Here is a 21,663-nt window from a genome sequence, read left to right as displayed (position 1 = left end):
TTATTTCAACTCCAGGGTTTTTAATGCGGTGATACTGTAACAGATCCTTACCATCCTTACCATCTTCACTTTTTTGGTTCTATCCTCTCTTCTCTTGGCTTGTTTTTCCGTCTTTGGGACGGTCGCCAAAACAAGAGAAAATGCCTATTTTGGCATAAAAAATCAGCATACAGTGGCTTCCCTGAAGAAGAAACTATTAATACATATTTTTCGAAACGCGTAGGAAAAGAGCTGCCTGTTTTGCTGTATAGAGTCTACGCTTGTAGTAATATTCTATGCCATATACATATGTTAGCACAACACTGTCATTTTATGGATTTTTGTGGTATTGTAATGTTGTTTGATAGTTGTAATACCGTGTTTCCCCGAAAGTAAGACAGTGTCTTACTTTCTTTTTATCCCCAAAAGCCCCACTATGTCTTACTTTCGGGGTATGTCTTATATTGGAAAAAAATTGTCGAATTTTTTGTTTTAACCATAAAATTAACATTTATTAACAACCTGAACAGTATTGTATTCACCACAAAACAGTTTTATAAAAGGAAGTGCCAAGAATATCTTGTTACAACATTGCATAACATGTAAAACAATGAAAAATGGTAAGAACGAACAGTGGAATACTGGAAGATAAAACAGATTTATGTGTGATACAGTACCACCTGCTGTATTTAATCCAGTGTGACACCTGCTGATACCCACTGGGTTACATACAGCAGATGATACCCCAGTATGCCAGTGTGTATGTTTTACTGATGTATGATTAATACTGTGTGCATTACCGTATTTTAAGCAGGAGGCGGCAGTGACAAGTGCAGGGGACGGCGCGGTGACGTATGGAGAGGGGGACGGCTCAGGCGTGGGCAGGAGGCGGCGCTCATTAAGATCAGAGGGAAATGGCAGACACGGCGACGTATGGAGAGGGGGACGGTGCGGACGTGGGCAGGAGGCGGCACGCAGCTAGATGAGAGGGAGGCGGCAATACCCCCGTGTTTCCCCGAAAGTAAGACATATGTCTTACTTTCGGGGTATGGCTTATATTAGCCGACCCCTCTGAAACTCCCGATATGTCTTACAATCGGGGGTGTCTTACTATCGGGGAAACAGGGTAATAAAAATGTATATATTTTTTCATATACATTTTAGTATAATATATTTTTTTCTATATTGCCTTAAAAATCCCAAATAAATTTTGAGGTGTCATTTAATTGCACTATTGAGCCAACCTGCCACCGTATATATACAGTGGCTGGTCAGCAAGTGGTTAAGGACCAAGCCTATTTTTTTGTTTACAAGTTAAAATCATTTATTTTACTAGAAACTTACTTAGAACCCCCAAACACACACACACACACACACACACACATATATATATATATATATATATATTTGTTTTTGTTCAGACACCCTAGAGAATAAAATGGCGGTCGTTGCAATACTGTGTCCCACTGTATTTGCACAGCGATCTTACAAAAGAAATTTGTTTTTGTTTTAGGGAAAAAATACACTTTTTTTGAATAAAAAAATAAGAAATCATTAAAGTTAGCCCAATTTTTTTATATTATGAAAGATGATGTTACGCCGAGTAAATTGATACCCAACATGTCACGCTTCAAAATTGCGCCCGCTCATGTAATGGCGTCAAACTTTGACCCTTAAAAAATCTCCATAGGCGATGTTTAAAAATTTCTACAGGTTACCAGTTTTGAGTTACATAGGAGGTCTTTTACTTTAATTATTGCTCTTGCGCTATTGATTGCAGTGATACCTGTGCGTTTGAACACCGTTTACATATGCAGGCGCGACTTAAGTATGTGTTCGCTCCTGTGCCCGAGCATGGGGGGGCGGGGCACTTTAAAAAAAAATGTATTATTATTTATTTTACTTTTTATTTTTACACTGTCCTGTTACAAAAAAAAAAATTGGATTACTTTTATTCCTATTACAAGCAATGTAAACATCCCTTGTAATAGAAAAAAAAGCATGATAGGACCTCTTCAATGTGAGATTGGGGGTCAAAAAGACCTCAGATGTCATATTCACAGTTAAAAGCAATAATGAGAAAAAAAAGTCATATTTTTTTCAGTAAAAAAAAAAAAAAAGGTCCCTTTTAACCACCACAATACTGGGCACTTACACCCCCTTCCTGCCCAGGCCATTTTTCAGCTTTCAGCCCTGTCACACTTTGAATGACAATTGCGCGGTCGCACTACACTGTAATCATGTGACATTTTTATAATTTTCCTCACAGAAATAGAGCTTTCTTTTGGTGGTATTTAATAACTCCTAGGTTTTTTATTTTTTCCAAAACAAAAAGACAGTAAATTTTGCAAATAAGTAATTTTTCTCCTTCACTGATGGGTGCTGATGAAGCAGCACTGATGGGCACTGATGAGGCGGCACTGATAGGCTGCACTGATGAGGCAGCACTTATGGGCACTGATTAGGTGGCACTGATGAGGAGGCACAAATATGCTGCACTGATATGTGGCACTAATAAGCACTGATACGCGGCACTTCACTCAGGAAGCTTGGTATAAACACATTAAATTCCACAATTCTTTCACCATTAAAATATCATAATAATATGATATGATATATATATATATATATATATATATATATATATATATATAAAATACAATACAATACCTGTTCATTTGAGGCCACCTCAAGCGTGTTCTTCTCCTCACAGTTTCTGTCTTCTCCTCACAGAACTGGCGGCTGCCCCTCCCCCTCTACTTCCAGGTATTCGATGATCGGCTATCAGTCCTGGATCCCCAGGCACTCCAAATGATCCCGCTCTCACAGATTATTATTATTATAATAATACAGGAGTTATATAGCGGCAACAGTTTACGCAAAGCTTCACAAGATAAAAAGGGAGACAGTACAGTTATAATACAATAAAATACAAGAGGATTAAGAGGGCCCTGCTCAGAAGAGCTTACAATTTAATAGGGTGGGGCATAGGTTTGCCACCTCACCCCTTTGACCACTTAAGCCCCGGGTCAATTTGCAACCAAAGGATCAGGCCCCTTTTTGTGATTCGGCACTGCAGCACTTTGACTGACGATTGCGCGGTCGTGCGACCTGGCTCCAAAACAAAATTGGCGTCCTTTTTTCCCCACAAATAGGCTTTCTTTTGGTGGTATTTGATCACCTCTGCGTTTTTTATTTTTTGCACTAAGACAAAAATAGAGCGACAATTTTGAAAAAAATTCAATATTTTTTTACTTTTTGCTATAATAAATAGCCCCAAAAATCAGTTTAGGCCGATATGTGTTCTTCTACATATTTTTGGTAAAAAAAAAATTGCAATTAGTGATTATTGATTGGTTTGCGCAAAAGTTATAGTGTTTACAAAATAGGGGATAGTTTTATAGCATTTTTATTAATATTTTTTTTACTAGTAATGGTGGCGATGAGCGATTTTTATTGTGACTACGACATTATGGCGGACACATCGGACATTTTTGGGACCATTGTCATTTATACAGCAATCAGTGCTATTTAAATGCACTGATTCCTGTGTAAATGACATTGGCAGTGAAAGAGTTAACCACTAGGGGGCAGTGTGAGGTCATGTGTTATGTGTTGTTTTTTTTAGGGGGGCGTGGCCTGGCATGTGACGCCACTGATCGTCTTTCCCTATAAAAGGGAACAGATGATCAGTGACAGCCACACAGGGAAGCACGGGGAGAGGTTTGTTTACACAGACCTCTCCTCGTTCTTCAGCTCTGTGACCCGATCGCGGGACACCAGCGGCAATCGGGTCTGCTGGTCCCGCAAACACGGTCACGGAGCTCAGGACTGGGTCGGCTGGGCACTTACAGTAAAGAGCCACACAGCCATGCCATTCTGCCGACGTACATCGGCGTGAGGCGATCCTTAACCACTTAAGACCAAGACCAAGAAGGAGTCTGGCTATCCGCTCATTCCAGCCCCGCCCCCTCCCAGAGGGGCCGGTGTAGTGTCATATTTTGCTCCCCATCGTAGAATGACGTTGCAGCCAGAAATTTCGCACTGCGCATGCGCAATGCGTTCCAAACACTTGCGCCATGCGTTCCAAAGGATTTACGTCAATGCAGTTTAGTGAAACCATCAGATAATGTCACGGAATTGACGTTTAACTTTAGACGGAGCGGAGAGAGAGCGGGTAACCGTGGCTCGGTGAGGGGATTACCTCCCCTATGTGGATTCGGGGAGGGAATTATCTGACGGTTTCAGTCACGCTTTCACACTTTAGCTTTCCGTGAACGTGTACACAACAAAACAACGCTATGTTATTGCGGGTAGCTCATTGATTTCCATTTTTTTTAGAGCTGATGATTGGCTCTCTTGTAAAAGCAATCCTAGCCCCTAACTACCTGCTGGATTGCTTTTACCTCCCCCTCGGAGTCCAGCCGGTATTTCCACAGGCTGATCACAGGGCCCAACCAAGACCGGATCAGTTTTGTTGGGCTCTATGATATTTTACTAAAGGAGGCTAATGAAGGAGGCGTGGTTATGCTTCCGAAGCACGTACCGATTGGCTCACACAGCGTTTGGACTGACAGCTCCTCTCACTACTCCAGCTGGACACATCATCTTTGAGTGGACATCTGATTTCTGGATATACCATCACGGCCACACAGGGCAGCCTGACGCCGGTCTCCTGGCACAGGCTCCAGGCTCATCTTGGTCCCCACCACAGCTGGCTTTCTTCTCCACCAAGGACTACCACACAGCTCCTGGCTCATTACAATCCACTGCGGTCTGTCATCTTCTTTCTCCCCCTCACCCGCTTGTGAGTTCCATTTGTTTTTTATGGTATTTTACTTAATTAATGGTTTTACACTATGCCGGTTTGGAGCTTTCTTCTCTTCCCTTTCTATGATACCTTAACCCAGAAGCAATGACTTGACATAACTTCCGGGTTACTGCAACAGCTCCATTTTTAAAAATCAAAAACATCCGATCACACCAACCGAATCACAAGTTTCCAGTCATGTGACCTCTGGGAAAACCAATCATAGTGCTCACAATATCATTTAGGCCCTCATAAAGGGTTGGTGGACGGTGGTGGACCCATACATGCATTTTATCCTACTTTTCCTGCCCCCCCCATATATGTGTTACATAATCAGGAAAAGGTTAAAGGATAAGTTCACCATTAGCAACATGCTACAAGTTACATCCATTTTTAGGGTGTAACATGTTGCTAAACACCAGCCCCCCTCAAACCCTGGGCCCCACTTTGACAGTGGGTGGGGGGTTCCTCTTCCCTGTAGCTGCTGTCACATTTACACTAAAATTGCCACGCCGCTCATTCACAAAGATCTGTGACTGAATAAAGTGCAAGTCCTATCTTCCAAGATTTGTATTTCTAAATGGACTACGAGGGCGCAGATCAATACCCTCCTAATCCTTTGATATTTCCTGCAGCTCACCAGATCCATCTGCCTGTCCATACAGGGGTACGGGCAGAAAGCTATACAAAGTGTCTGCAGAAGCCCGAAATTGCCCCGATGATCCACAGTTAGTGGGTGCAATGCTCTGCAGGTTTCTGAGAAAAAATGTGTGCTTATTATTTTTTCCACAAAGGTGAACTTAGCCTGTAAGGTAGTTGTAAACCTCAGACATGAAATATGAACAAAGCATATCCCTCTATAGTGTGTCTCATTTCAAGAGCACTAAGTGTCATTTCTGTCTGCTGCCTCCTTCCTCTGCTATATGCATCACAATTTTCCTGACATGAAGAGGCAAAAAGGTGAAAGGGGAGGGAGCTCCAGCACACAACCTGTGATTGACAACTTCAGCTCTGTTCCTGCGTGCTGTGTGAAGGGGGTGTGTCCCTTCCCTCCAATCAGCTCTCACTGAGCTCTGCAGAGTAGTTTGCTTTCTGGAAGCTCAGGCAAGTTTCATAAATCTTGCAATTTGAACAGATGTAGAGGAGAAAGGCGGTGTAAATAAATAGGTACAACTTATGTAGGAGGATTTGTTTCATATCTGTGTATCACCTGAGGCCAGTCACTTCACTGGGGATATGGAGGGGTTTACTTTTTCTGTTTCAAGAATTTTTTGACTTTATTAAAATAACAATATAACATTGTAGGGTAACAATGTCAAGCAGGTAAATAGAACTGTCATCATAGGCCAGTGTTTCTCAACTCCAGTCCTCAAGGTGCCCCAACAGGTCATGTTTTCAGCATTTCCCTCAGATGAAAGGCCCATGGTAATTACTAAGGCGGTGAAACTGATCAAATCACCTGTGCAAAGTAATGGAAAGCCTGAAAACATGACCTGTTGGGGCGCCTTGAGGACCGGAGTTGAGAAACACTGTCATAGGCAGTATACAAACAATGGTGACAATACCATATATGAGATATGAGGGGTTCAACCAGGAACCCATGATAAATCCATGGGTGGGTATGAGGAACTAAATAATAGTGGTCAACCGTGAAGAGTCCCGTGTAACATATCGTATTCAACTACATTCCAAGAAAAACAAAACCAAAGATGGGCCTTAGTTCAGGTCTACAGACATTTTTCTATTTTATTGTACCATTAGTGTCTACTAGAAGAAGGTTTGGACCCCTAAACTAAACTTTTATATTGAAGCTCTAAACTGCAAAACAACAAATGTGAACTATATGAATTTGGGGTCTATTTATTAACATAAAAAAAATCCTTATAAATAAATATAAATATACTAAAATGATTGCATTTCATTATTTTTATGGAATACTTAGGTTTCTGTGAGGTATCATTTATACAACAGCAATGACCAGGAGGCCACAATGGAGCAGCCGTTGAAGTACGGAAGGACAACACAAGCTGCAGTGTTTATATTTCCCACCAGGTGGTGATCTCACTTATTGTCCGTGGAACGCAAAGACAGGAAGTGATGTAAGTAAAGCAGGAAGTTCCGAGTCACAGGTGATGTAAGAAAAAAGTAGAGAGGAGACATTGCAGGAACTGGCAGCAGAGGAGGTAATAAAATATTATTTTATATTTACACCCAGTAATCCCCCCATCATGTCCGTCCTCTTCCTCCATAGTCATTGTGATGTCTTTTATCTCCATAAGATGCTGATATATAGTGTATTTGAATATTTACATCCTTCATTGAGAGCCATTTATCCCACTGTCCATCCACAGCCTCTGGTTTATAGACTGGATACATCCAAAATATATAACCATTTATCCAACTGTCTATCCAGAGCCTCTGGTTTATAGACCAGATACATCCTAAATATAGAACCATTTATCCAACTGTCCATCCAGAGCCTCTGGTTTATAGATCAGATACATCCTAAATATAGAGCCAATTATCCAACTGTCTACGCAGAGCCTCGGGTTTTTAGATCCGATACATCCTAAAATATAGAACCATTTATTCAACATTCCATCCAGAGCCTCTGGTTTATAGACCGGATACATCCTAAATGTAGAACCATTTATCCAACTGTCCATCCATCCACGGAGCAACAAGATCAAAAAGTTTCTCTTATATAGTTTCTCTTATAAAGGTATCAAATGGGACCCGTCAAGGATGCCCCCTATCTCCTTTATTATATATAATAGTAATGGAACATCTAATTAATGCAATAAGGGAAAATAAAGATATACAAGGGATTAAAATTAGAGATAAGGAGTATAAATTGGCAGTATACGCTGATGATTTATTACTTTATATAACAAATCCTATTATAACAATCCCTAATATAATAAAAGAACTTGATAAATTTGGGGAATTAAGTAACTTTAAGGTAAATTACGAAAAATCTGAAATGATGAATATTACTTTAGAAGATAAAATGCAATCACTTTTACAAAAAGATTTTCCGTTTAAATGGCAGAAAGAGATGATTAAATATTTGGGCATCATGATTCCGAAGGATCTGAAGCAGATACAAGAACTCAATCATAATGTGATTATACGTAAGGTAATAAAACAATTGCAAAAATATGAAAGAATAACACAATCATGGTTAGGAAGAATAAATATAGTAAAAATGGAATTATTACCAAAGGTCTTATATGTATTCCAAACGCTACCCATTGCTTTATCTAAGAGGATAATGATGGATTTAAGGAAGGCTATAAATAGTTTTATATGGACAAAAAAAACCTCCCGAATAAAAAGAGAAACATTAACTAGAACAAAAGAAAATGGAGGTTTGGCTTTACCTGATTTTTTAAAATATATGCAAGCGGCATCATTGATTAGAATTATAAATTGGCAACATGACAGTAAAAATAAACAATGGGTAATGCTGGAAGAGGATATTGCAGGTATACAGTTAAAATTCCTGCCATGGATAAGACCTGAACTAAGGGAGAAAAAAAAGGAACTACCAATTTTTGTGAGAGCTACTTTAAAAATATGGGATGCGGTGCTCAAAAAAGGAAAGCTATCCTCCAGGACTGGACCCTTGTCCCCATTGATATCTAACCCAGAATTTAAGCCAGCAATGGAAAGTGTTAGCTATTTGAAATGGAATAAGATGGAGAATATAAGACTGATCCAGATCCTGGTGGATGGTAATATGCCTAGTTTAAGCGATCTCGGATTAGAAATAAAAAAACACTGGTTGCAATATCACCAACTAGAAACATTTATTGAAACCAATATAAACTTAATAAATAGACCATTAACTAAATTTGAGCAGATAATATTAAAGGAGCAGAACCATAAAAATAAAAAATAAAAATCTAAAATATACGAATCACTGTTACCCACAGGAGATATTAGAGACTTAATAGGAATAAAAAAGTGGGAAGAAGAGTTAGGAGAGATAATTGTAGAAGAAGAATGGAAAAAAATATTAGGAATAATACACAAAACCACAACAGCATTAAAACATCAAGAACGAAACTATAAAGTAACAATGAGATGGTATTGGAGTCCAGTGGCACTAAAAATAATTAATAAAGGCAACACAGATAAATGCTGGAGATGTGGGATAGAAAAAGGGACAATGGAGCATATTTGGTATAGTTGTAAGAAAGTAAAAAATTTCTGGTTAAGGATTTTTGAGATATATCAAAAAGTGACTGGAAAAAGACTGACTCCAGATGTGAAGATAGCATTATTTTCTCTTACGTCAGATACAGTACACAATATGAAACAGGGGATAATACAACATATGACAACAGCAGCTAGAACAATAATAGCACGTAATTGGAAAGAAACTATGAGTCCAACAATAGGAGAATGGATATGTGAAATGAACGAAATATGCTTTATGGAAAAACAAATAAGAGTAGAAGGATATATAAATAATCAACTACCAATTGTATGGAAACAATGGGAAGAGTTTAGGTCCTCTAGTGGAATGAGGGAATACTTATAATGTGGGGTGGGGGAGGGGGAGGGGAGAGAGAGGATAGGAGGGGGGAATTGGGATATTAGAGGGAGGGGGGATAGATAGGGAGGGGGGGAAGGAGGGAAAGATGTTAAGAAGAGAGGGGGGGGGGGTTTCCTTTTTTTTTTTTTTTTTTTTTTTATTATTATTTTTGAGTGTATGGGGATATGTTAGTAAATGTATTATATATTGAGAGAGTTTTTTATGTATGATGTAGTAAATGTACCAGAATGTATTATGGATAATTTTGAAAAAGAATAATAAAGAGAAAATTTGAAAAAAAAAAAAAAAAAAAGTTTCTCTTATCTTCTCAGTTGTCCCTCTCTTTGGACTACCATAAAAACTATACTATTTATTTACCTATCCAAAATCTTATACTACACTAAACCTTTAATTCACCCATACTAAAAAGTATCACTCTGTTTTAGCTCAGGAGAGGCACTAAGTTCTAAACAAGGCAGCAGAAGGAATGAACATCCCTACAGTACATAGAATATGGGATAAAGCTCCTGATTTTCGTTATTTGATGGAAGTGATGCTGAAATTCTGCACCTCTCAGTTCGTTGATGGAGGATTGTTGGTTCTCTTTGGCCTCTCACCAAAAACTGACTGGTTGTCCCATCTCTGTCATGTGATCTTAAGTACCAATCACAGCAAAAATGCCCTCCTAGACCTATTTTGGTGATGTGTCCCCATTAGGCCTATTTTCCCTTTTTTACACTCATAACCTGGGCAGGAAGTGAGGAAAAAACTACCTACGTAATCATGATACAGACAGAAGAAATCCTCATTATAGTTAATTAATCCTCTTCAGCCAATCCAAACCTAAAATAAAATATGTTAGTTAGCGTTGCACTTTAAAGGGAATCTCTGATTTGCGTTCAGTGAGATTACTGAGACCTGTATTATAGATAAGAACATGTATAAGGTGTCAGAACCATGGAGGAACATAGTCTCAACCATTTAAGTGAAGAGGGCCAGTGATGTCACTGGTTGTTAAGGACTCGGAGGTGCCGGCACCCCCCAGTGTCCTTAGCAACCATTCACAGCATGAAGCTGTCATGAAGTGTTTCCATTATTATACATAATGTTCAAATCCTGCCGAACAGGTACATTTTTGGGCATTCACCCAAATGCCTGAACAGCTAATGTTCAGTCCAAACTTGTGTTCAGATCAAAACCTTAAGCTCATCCCTACTGCAGATATTATTAATCCCAGTACAGTCCAGATAATTTCTTAGTTTGTTATCCGTCTACAGAGAGGAGAGTCCTGTATAGATCATGAGGAGGTGAGGAGGATTCTGGGAGGTCACATGACATCACTCTTATCTCTATTAATAAAGCACAGACCTGACCTGAGAGGTGAGGAGGATTCTGAGAAGTCTGTAGTGATAATTGTTATTTTCTCTCTTTACACAGGATTATAAAGTAGTGAAAAAAATATCTGGAGATCCATTAACACCCAGCAGACGTCTTCACAGGACATCACCCATCACAGTGCCTCCACCTCACTGCCTGACAACAGAGGTAACCAGTGCCAAGAAGATTCTAGAAGTCACCAAGAAGATCATTGAGCTGCTGACAGAAGAGGTGAGCGGTGCTGGGAATTTTGGGACATTATCTGCATCTGTATCATTGTGTGTGTCAGGTTCCTATAAGGTGTCAGGATGTCACTGTCTATTTCTCCATGGAGGAGTGGGAGTATTTAGGACACAAGGATCTCTACAAGGATGTCATGATGGAGATTCAGCCACCCCTCACATCTCCGGGTAAGAGGAGACTTTATTGTAAAGGAGAGAGCAGTACGGAGGGTCCACCTAGATCCCCCATCATCTGATAAACACATAGAAACAATGTATTCAGTCAGTGTGTGTGTTTCCTACAGATGGATCCAATAATGGATGTCCTTATCCTCTTTATTCCCGGGATTCCACACAGGAAGATCTCACCATTCCTCACCATGATCGGGTAGGTGGGAATGACCATGTAGACCTAAAAATGTGTTCTACGCTATGAGAGGACATTCTTCTACATAATCTCTTGTTCTTTTTTTTTTTTACACATCTCTACTCTATCTTCTTTGGAATTTAGAGGGAAGAGCTGAAATACATCAAAGTTGAAATTGAAGAGGAAGAAAAGATGATCGTTAGTGAAGAACAGCAGTCTATGGGGAATGTCTATCCTCCGTATTCCCAGGACTTCACACAGGAAGATCTCAGCATCTCTCAAGTAAAGAGGATTTAGCAATAGAACGTAAACTAAGATAACATTCTTATATATATTATTAACAGTTTTATCAATCTTATCATTTTGGGGTTCAGGATGAAGAACTGAAAGATATCAAAGTTGAGATAAGAGGGGAAGAAGAAGAGGCGTTGGTGAGTGGAGATCAGCAGTCTATGGAGCAGGGGGAGATGATTATGAAAAGTGAACAGAAGGAATCTTCACTTTATATCGACACAAGTAAGTAAAAATGACTAAATGCTAAAAAAGTTCACAATGTATTTATCTTCTATGAGTATTTAGTATGTATTTAAATAATTACAAGGAGGAGATACGATACACCATATGAAAGGTCCATCTCTATTCCTCAATATAACATCATGTTCCCAACAAACGAGGAGGAGATACTGTACACCATATGAAAGGTTCATCTCCATTCCTCAATATATAACGTCATGTTCCCAACAAATGAGGAGGAGATACTGTACACCATATGAAAGGTCCATCTCCATTCCTCAATATAACGTCATGTTCCCAACAAATGAGGTGGAGATACTGTACACTATATGAAAGGTCCATCTCCATTGATCAATATAATGTTATGTTCCCTACAAATGAGGAGAAGATACTGTACACCATAGGAAAGGTCCATCTCCATTCCTTGATGTAATGGTTTTCTAATTGAGGAGTTGAAGACACTGTACAGATTACCTCCTATATTATATCAACAGCCTCTTGCAGTTACCTGTAGCATTGCATTCACTTAATATTATGGGCCACCCTTTGGAGATGCCATGTGGTCCCTGTATCTAGTAAATTCTCTATCAGTATTGCATACCATATGAAAGGACCACCTCAGTCTTCAGCAAGTCCAGTGTTTCTTGTTTCCAATAAACGCAATGGAGGACGGCTCATCGCTGTTATCACTCTAACAATGTCATTAAAGCAAACACCTACCACACCAAGTGTGTTTTTTTGTTTATTGTATGCTTTATCTGGTTTGTATTTATATTTTATATTATGTTCGCACCCAGTTCAATGCCAGAGCTCTGAGATACTGTAGAGTGTTAGACCAACATACTGTATATGACTTCTGAATGAAAGGAATGAAGAATTCTAATAACATTTGACCATTGATTTCCTACAGGTGGACACTATGTCTCGAATAATATATCTTCACAATATAAAGCCACGTTACAACGTTCTCCTGGAGTAAAACGCATTACACAAATAATACATCATAAAACCTATCAAATGGAGAGATCATGGGATTTCTCTGATCCTGAAGAATCTTCTGATGATCCACATACTATTATTCTTGAATCTCACAGTACAGATCCATCAACAAATCCATCTAATCCCAAAGAATCTTGTATAAACCATGAAGGATCTCACACAGGTAAGCTCTCCTTTTCACGTACAGTGTCTGGGAAATCTTTGAAAGAAACCGGAGAGCCTCCTATACAACAGAAAAGTTATAAGACTTACTCATGTCCAGAGTGTGGGAAATATTTCCTTCAGAAAAGCAACTTAATCAGTCACCAGAGAGTTCACACAGGAGAACGTCCTTTCTCATGTTCCGAATGTGGTAAATGTTTTAGTGACAAAGGAAACCTTCTTAAACACCAGAGAATTCATACCGGTGAGCGTCCCTTTTCATGTTCAGAGTGTGGGAAATGTTTTACTCAGAAGGTAGAACTTGTTAATCACCAGAGAATTCATACCGGTGAGCGTCCCTTTTCATGTTCAGAGTGTGGGAAATGTTTTACTCAGAAGGCAGAACTTGTTAATCACCAGAGAATTCACACGGGTGAGCGTCCTTATTCATGTTCAGGGTGCGGGAAAAGCTTCACCCAGAAAAGTGCTCTTGATCGACATCAGAAAATTCACGTAGACTAACAACCTTTATTAAGTTCAGACGGAGAAATTGAGATTTGGGCAAGAGTGGCCACAAGAGAACACGTGTGTCCTACCTTGTATTTAGATTGTGTAACATGTTTTGGTTAAAGAATATCACTTATTGTACACCAGAATATTCACAAAGCCTAATATTCTTTTTATGATCAAATTGGTGTATTTGGGAGCCTTGCAAAAGTATAATGGTGTTCTTCGGGTGTGATGTGATGGATGTAGGAAGTATAGTAATTGGGTCCTCTAAATATACAATGCTACCTGAGTCCCACACTCAGAGCCCACAACATACTACTAAAATGGGCAAATATGGAAATCCAATGGACCAAACTTTTTATTGGACTCTGCACATCTTTTTTGTTTTACTGAAAGAGCTAGCTTTTCATTGGACCGACTAAAGAATAATTATTATTTTACAAATGAACACAATTTTAGATGATTGGTAATGGGAATGTGTTCAGTTCATAGAGAGTCACCCATTGGTGTGGTGACTGGAATGTCCTCAGTTCATAGAGATTCATCCATTGGTGTGGTGATTGGAATGTGTATAGTTCATAGAGAGTAATCCATTGGTGTGGGGATTGGAAAAAAAAAGCTCAGTTCTTAGAGAGTCATCCGTTTGGTGTGGTGATTGGAATGTCCTCAGTTCATAGAGTCATCCATTGGTGTGTGATTGGAATATCCTCAGTTCATAGAGAGATGGATGCATTGGTGTGGTAATTGGAATGTCTCAATTCATAGAGAGTCTTCCATTGGTGTTTTGTTAGTGAGATGGAGAGTCCAGAAAGTCCAGTTCGACACATGTGTCAGATAATATATTTTATAAATACATGGAACCACTGCAAATGCCATACAGAATATTCCCATTGCTGCCATCTTGGGTCTCCTCTTCATGGTCACAGTGATAAATTGCATAGTTTCACAGTCATTATCTTCATCGGTGATACAGAACTCATCACCTTCAGTTGATTGGAGAGTACGTCAGTCATGTCTTCAGTGTACCCCCCCCCCCCCTCTATTAGTGGTAAGTAGAAGAGAACCCCCATACATTGGCAGTAAGTGGAGATCAGCCCCCATTTACATTGTTGGTGGATGCAGAAGTGCCTCCTTACATTGGTGGGAAAAATGTCCCCTACATTGGTGGTCAGAATGTCCCTTACATCGGTGATCAGTGGGAAGAATATTCCTTACATTGGTGATGATTGGGAAGAATACCCCTTACATTGGTGGTCAGTGGGAAAAATGCTTCTTACATTGGTGATCAGTGGGAAGAATGCTTCTTGCTTTGGTGGTCAGTGGGAAGAATCCTCCATACATTGTTGATCAGTGGGAAGAATGCTTCTTACATTGGTGGTCAGTGGGAAGAATGACCCTTACATTGCTGATCAGTGGGAAGAATGACCCTTAATTTGGTGGTCAGTTTGAATAATGCACCCCCCCCCCCCCCCACCATTACATTGGTGGCCACTTGGAAAACTGTCTCTTTACATTGCTGGTCAGTGAAAAACATTTTTCCCTTACATTGGTGGTCGGAATGTCCCTTACATTGGGTGGCCAGTAGACAGAATGTCCATTACTTTGGTGGTCAATTTGAAGAATGGCCCCATACGTTGGTGGTTAGTGGAAAGAATCACACTCCTATTGCTTGCCAGAGCCAAACTTTGTACAGAGTTCATAATCCTTGCTAAAATCAGCTACATTAATAGCATGTAGTTACATTAATGTTACAAGATGTAGAGGGTGAATGAAACACATTACATCTCTGAAGGAAAATATGTATAAGATCCGTATCATATTTGGCGTCTATCAAATTGTAATTTGCCAGCAGTGGCTCTCATCATATCTATGAAGGGTCATTTATGAGAGCCCCTGACCCTGATACCAGATTGGATTTTCTCTGCACGGACCAAAGACCAGGTACATTATTTTTATGAAGCAATGCTAATGAGCATTTATGAGAGCCAATGATTCATGTTCAGAGTGCAGGAAATCTTTCGTTCAGAAAGGAGAACTAAGAGAGGAATAATCACCAGAGAATTCACACCGGTGAACATCCTTATTCATGTTCAGAGATACAACAGAATGAAAAGATTAAAAACAGAAGAATGCACCAAAAAAGTATATGCTTGATTGATCAGTTCCTTCTTGGTACATGATACTTCATGAAGATATACAGTATAATGTACATTTTATCTAATAGCACAGAGAATAACGAACATCATAATCCCAAAGCGTTTCATGAAACACAGTTCACTTCATCAGGACTGATTATTTTTCGAAACAGTGAAGTGTGGTAAGTCAGGTGAATAAGGTCAAGTTTCAGAAAGGATTTATGGGCCAGGAACTTATGAAAACTTACCTCATAATGTGCAGGAGCATTGTTGTACTGGAGAATTCACTTGTCAGGACAGAATTTTGGTCTCTTCCTCCGAACAGATTCCCATAATCTTTTCATTTTCCACTTTTGCATCCGTCCTTTACGTTTTTGACTATCCATTCCTTATGTTATCATGGACATCTTCTCACCCCTCCTTAAACTGCTTATGACCTGATTTCTTCATGGAATCTTCACCATAAGCCCGTCATGCAATAGCATGCAATGCCTAGCAAGCAAGGCCAGCAGACTATTCGCATGCATTACAAAGGGTATTTACTTGAGATAAAGCTATAATTCTACCACTTTACAAATTACAAATGCCCATATCTTGAGTAGGCTGTCCAGTTCTGGTCACCAATCCTCAGGAAGGATGTGCTGGTACTGAAGAGAGTCCAGAGAAAGGGCAACAAAGCTAATAATGGGGCTGGAGGACCTCAGTTATGAGGAAACGTTACGAACATTAAACGTAGAGATATGCTGAAGGGTGGCACAAAAAAAGATATATACCTGATTGATCAGTTCCTTTTTGGTATATGATACTTCATGAAGATATACAGTATAATGTACATTTTATCTAATAGCACAAAGACTGAAGAACATCATAATCCAAACACGTTTCATGAAACACAGTTCACTTCATCAGGACTGATTATTATTTGAAACAGCGAAGTGCGGTAAGTCAGGTGAATAAGGTCAAGTTTCAGAATCGATTTATGGGCCAGGAACTTACGAAAACGTACCTCATCGTGTGCAGGAGCATTGTCGTACTGGAGAATTTCGGTCTCTTCCTCCAAACAGATTCCATAATCTTTTCATTTTCCACATTTGCATCCGTCCTTTGCGTTTTTGACTGTCCATTCCTTATGTTATCATGGACATCTTCCTACCCCTCCTTAAACCGCCTATGACCTGATTTCTTCATGGAATGTTCACCATAAGCTAAAGCTAAAGTTTCATTCACACTTTTGCCAATTTTCCCTCAAAATTTGATGTTAATGCGCTGCTCCAAATTCCCTCAACTCATTTTCCACCAACAACACAACGCACACATGTGTAATTTTTTCCTGCTACTCCATAAAGACTGATACCTCATACACGTGATAAGAATATCGGATGAATCAGCGCCCATTTTTTATTTTTGCATGTTAGTCTCATATCGAAAATCAACAGGTTACTAAAGTTACAGAAATGCTTGTACGCCCCCCCCCCTTTTTTTAATTATAATTTATCCTGGTTTTTCTTCTGTTAAAATGTATTTATTTATTCCCCGCCCCTTTTTTTTTTTAACCTTATGTCTGTTTATTACAAATTGTAATTATTCCAATGTTGTCCGTATATGTTGGATTGTTTATTAATAAAACTTTTGTAAAAGAATATTCACGTACGTCAGAATACAACTTTAGAAGTGATGAAGTGTATTGTATTGTATTTTTTAATTTCCGAGCATGCGTGATCTAGATCACACAATTTCTTTTCATACAAATACTATACTAATTACACAAAAATCATTTGTTCTGTTTAAAAAAAAAGAGAAATTTTAGCCCCGGAAGGTATTTTCCCCCTTAATGACCAGGCCATTTTTTGCTACTTTTGTGTACTGATCAATGTATAAATGTCATTGACAGGGAAGGAATTAACACTAGGGGGCGATCAATGGTCTTAACTACTGTGTTCCCTGGGTGTGTTCTAACTGTGTGGGGGCTGGGCTCACTGGAACACCACAGAGATCGCTGTTCCAAATCACTGGGAACCGCAGATCTCCATGATGTCTCCTGTCAGAATGGGGATCCGTGATCGTGGGTCGCCTGCACCCACAGTGTAACATGCATGGACCACCGTACGGGTACAGTGGTTTGCGCTATTGACCCAACCTGACACCATATATATGCAATGGCTGGACGGCAAGCGGTTAAGGACCAATCCTATTTTTTGTTTACAAGTTAAAATCATTTATTTTTGCTAGAAGTTTACTTAGAACCCCCAAACACACATATATATATATATATATATATATATATATATATATATATATATATATATATATATTTGTTTTATTTGTATTGTTTTGTATTTGTTTTTGTTCAGACACCCTAGAGAATAAAATGGCAGTCATTGCAATACTGTGTCACACTGTATTTGCGCAGCGGTCTTACAAAAGCAATTTGTTTTGGGGAAAAAAATACACTTTTTTGAATAAAAAAAAAAAAAAGAAATCATTAAAAAGTTAGCCCAACTTTTTTTTTTTTATATATTGTGAAAGATGAGCCGAGTAAATTTATACCCAACATGTCACACTTCAAAACTGCACTCGGTCGTGGAATGGCGACAAATTTTGACCCTTAAAAATCTCTATAGGCGACGTTTAAAAATCTCTACAGGTTACCAGTTTTGAGTTACATAGGAGGTCTTTTACTTTAATTACTGCTCTCGCACTAATCATCGCAGTGATACCTCACATGTGTGGTTTGAACACAACGTTTACATATGCAGGCGCTACTTAAGTATGCGTCCGCTTCTGCAAGTGAGCACGGGGGGACGGGGCGCTTTAAATTTTTTTATTTATTTTACTTTTTATTTTTACACTGTCCTGTTACAAAAAAAAAAAATGGATCACTTTTATTCCTATTACAAGCAATGTAAACATCCCTTGTTAGGCCCCTTTCACACTGGAGCGGTTTTCACACTGGAGCGGTGCGCTAGCAGGATGGCGAAAAAAGTCCTGCTAGCTGCATCTTTGGATCGGCGAAAGGAGCGGTGTATTCACCGCTTCTAAACCGCTCCTACCCACTGAAATCAATGGGGCAGCGTGACTATACCGCCGGCAAAGCGCCGCTTTTAACCCTTTTTCGGCCGCTAGCGGGGTTTAAAACTGCCCCACTAGTGGCCACAGACCGCCGCTAAAACGATGGTAAATCGCCGCTAAAAATGGCGGCGCTTTACCGCCCACGTCGCTCCTGTTCCAGTGTGAAAGGGGCCTAATAGAAACAAAAAACATGACAGGACTTCTTTAATGTGAGATGGGGGGTCAAAAAGACCTCAGATCTCATATTTACAGTTAAAAGCAATAATGAGAAAAAAAATTTGCAAAAAAAATAAAAAATGGTCCCTTTTAACCACCACAATACTGGGCACTTACACACCCTTCCTGCCCAGGCCATTTTGCAGCTTTCAGCACTCTCAAACCTTGAATGACAATTGCGTGGTGGCGCTACACTGTAATCATGTGACATTTTTATCATTTTCCTCACACAAATAGAGCTTTCTTTTGGTGGTATTTAATCACTCCTAGGTTTTTAATTTCCCCCCCCCAAAAAAAACACAGTAAATTTTGTAAATAAGTAATTTTTCTCCTTCACTGATGGGTGCTGATGAGGTAGCACTGATGAGGCGGCACTGATAGGCTGCACTGATGAGGTGGCACTTATGGGCACTGATTAGGTGGCACTGATACGTGGCAATAATAAGCACTGATAGGCGGCACTTCGTACGGGAAGTTTGGCATAAACACATTAAATTCCACCATTTTTTCGCCATTAAAATATCATAATAATATAATATCATATATATATATATATATATATATATATATATATATATATATATATATATATATATATATATATATATATATATAATACAATACAATACCTGTTCATTTGAGGCCACCCTAAGTGTGTTCTTCTTCTCCTCACAGTTTCTGTGTTCTCCTCACAGAACTGGTTGCTGCCCCTCCCCCTCTACTTCCTGGTATTCGATGATCGGCTATCAGTCCTGGATCCCCAGGCACTCCAAATGATTCCGCTCTCACAGATTATTATTATTATAATACAGGAGTTATATAGTGGCAACAGTTTACGCAGTGCTTCACAAGATAAAAAGGGAGACAGTACAGTTATAATACAATAAAATACAAGCGGATTTAGGGGGCCCTGTTTAGAAGAGCTTACAATCTAATATGCCCCATAGGTTTGCTACCTCATCCCTTTAAATCCGAACACGTATAACTTACACGGGTTCTGAGGCTAATTTAATGCAGATAAGGCACCAAGTGAGTTTAATTGTGAACTTAATCAGGCACAGAACCTGTGTAATTAGTATGTGTTCGATTTTAAAAGGATGAGGTGGCAACCCTAGTGGGGCAGGTGGTACAAAAGTTTGTAGCTCTGGGGAATGAGCTGATGGAAGTGGTAAAAGATTAGTTGGAGACGTGATAGGTAACAAGAATAGGGGGGTAGCTGGACAGGTGGAGGTAGCAAGTTCCAGAGGATGGGAGAAGCTCTGGAGAAATCCTGGAGACGAGCATGGGAGGAGGAGACGAGAGAGCTTGAGAGTAGGAGGTCTTCAGAAGATCGGAAAGGACGGTTTGGGTGATATTTGGAGACGAGATTGGTGATGTAGCTCGGGGCAGAGTTGTGAATGGCTTTGTATATTGTGGTATTTTGAATTTAATTTGCTGGGTGATTGGGAGCCGGTGTAGGGATTGGAGGAGAGGGTTGGCAGTTGGTAAGGTGGATAAGTCTGGCAGCAGCATTCATGATAGACTGCAGAGGGGATAGCCTATGGAGAGGCAGGCCCTACGTGCGACACATGCATCAGTGTAGCTCATGTAGCTTTCACGCTTTAGCTTTCTGTGAACGTGTGTACAACAAAACAACGCTATGTTATTGCGGGTAGGTGAACAAAGGTGAACTTCGCCTGTAAGGTGGTTGTAAACATCAGACATGAAATATGAACAAAGCATATCCCTCTATAGGGTGGACTTGTCTAATTTCAAGAGCACTAAGTGTAATTTCTGTCTGCAGCCTCCTTCCTCTGCTATATGCATCACAAGTTTTCCTGACACCAAGAGGTAAAAGGTGACAGGGGAGGGAGCTCCAGCACACAACCTGTGATTGACAGCCTCAGCTCTGTTCCTACGTGCTGTGTGAAAGGGGTGTTTCCCTTCCCTCCAATCAGCTCTCACTGAGCTCTGCAGAGTGTAACTTCAGCTCCCCGCCCCCTGCTTTCTGGAAGCTCAGGCAAGTTTCATACATTTTACACTTTGAATGGATGTAGAGGAGAAAGGAGGTGTAGATAAACAGGTACAATTTATGTAGGAGGATTTGTTTCATCTCTGTTTATCATCTGAGGCCAGTCACTTCACGGGTTCACTCATTTTTTTTTTTTATAATAATATAAAATTGTAGGGTGACAAAGTCAAGCACATAAATGGAACTGTCATCATAGGCAGTATACAAACAATGGTGACAATACCATTTATGAGATATGAGGGGTTCAGCCAGGAACTCATGATAAGTCCATAATTGGGTATGAGGAACTACATGATAGTGGTCAACCGTGAAGAGTCTCGCGTAACATATCGTATTCAACTACATTCCAAGAAAAGACTAAACCAAAGATGGGTCTTAGTTCAGGTCTACAGACACTTTTTCTATTTTATTGTACCATTAGTGTCTACTAGAAGAAGGTTTGGACCCCTAAACTAAACTTTTATATTGAAGCTCTAAACTGAAAAACAACAAATGTGAACTATATGAATTTGATGGGGTCTATTTATTAATGTACAAAAAATCCCTATACATAAATATACTAAAATGATTGCATTTCATTATTTTTATGGAATACTTAGGTTTCTGTGAGGTATCATTTATATAACAACAATGACGAGGAAGCCATAATGGAGCAGCAGTTGACGTACGGGGGGACAACACAGGCTGCATTATATATATTTTCCACCAGGTGGTGATCTCACTTATTGTGCGTAGAACGCAAAGAAAGGAAGTGATGTAAGTAAAACAGGAA

The 21,663-nt window shown here is 39.5% G+C and overlaps 1 protein-coding gene across 2 annotated transcripts; it reads left to right on the top strand.

The window, feature by feature from the left end:
• Positions 1 to 6,911: 6,911 nt before the first annotated feature.
• On the top strand, positions 6,912 to 13,641 carry LOC143956338 (uncharacterized). 2 transcript variants are annotated; one of them, XM_077466554.1, is made up of 6 exons: positions 6,912 to 6,972; positions 10,770 to 10,940; positions 11,236 to 11,318; positions 11,442 to 11,579; positions 11,672 to 11,813; positions 12,721 to 13,641. In XM_077466554.1, exons 4-6 carry the CDS (start codon positions 11,490 to 11,492, stop codon positions 13,470 to 13,472), a joined length of 984 nt encoding a protein of 327 aa, XP_077322680.1. In that variant the 5' UTR covers positions 6,912 to 6,972; positions 10,770 to 10,940; positions 11,236 to 11,318; positions 11,442 to 11,489; the 3' UTR covers positions 13,473 to 13,641. The 2 variants fall into 2 exon arrangements, with proteins under 2 accessions (XP_077322680.1, XP_077322679.1); XM_077466553.1 differs by lacking the exon at positions 6,912 to 6,972 and having other exon boundaries at positions 10,897 to 11,119.
• Positions 13,642 to 21,663: the final 8,022 nt, after the last annotated feature.

Source organism: Lithobates pipiens, unplaced genomic scaffold (assembly GCF_037356315.1).
Source record: "Lithobates pipiens isolate NorthernLeopardFrog02 unplaced genomic scaffold, aLitPip1_a1.2 Scaffold_35, whole genome shotgun sequence".
In the NCBI taxonomy this organism is placed as follows: domain Eukaryota; kingdom Metazoa; phylum Chordata; class Amphibia; order Anura; family Ranidae; genus Lithobates; species Lithobates pipiens.
The sequence above is the reverse complement of the archived record's forward strand: the minus strand, read 5'-3'. Positions and strand labels throughout refer to the sequence as shown.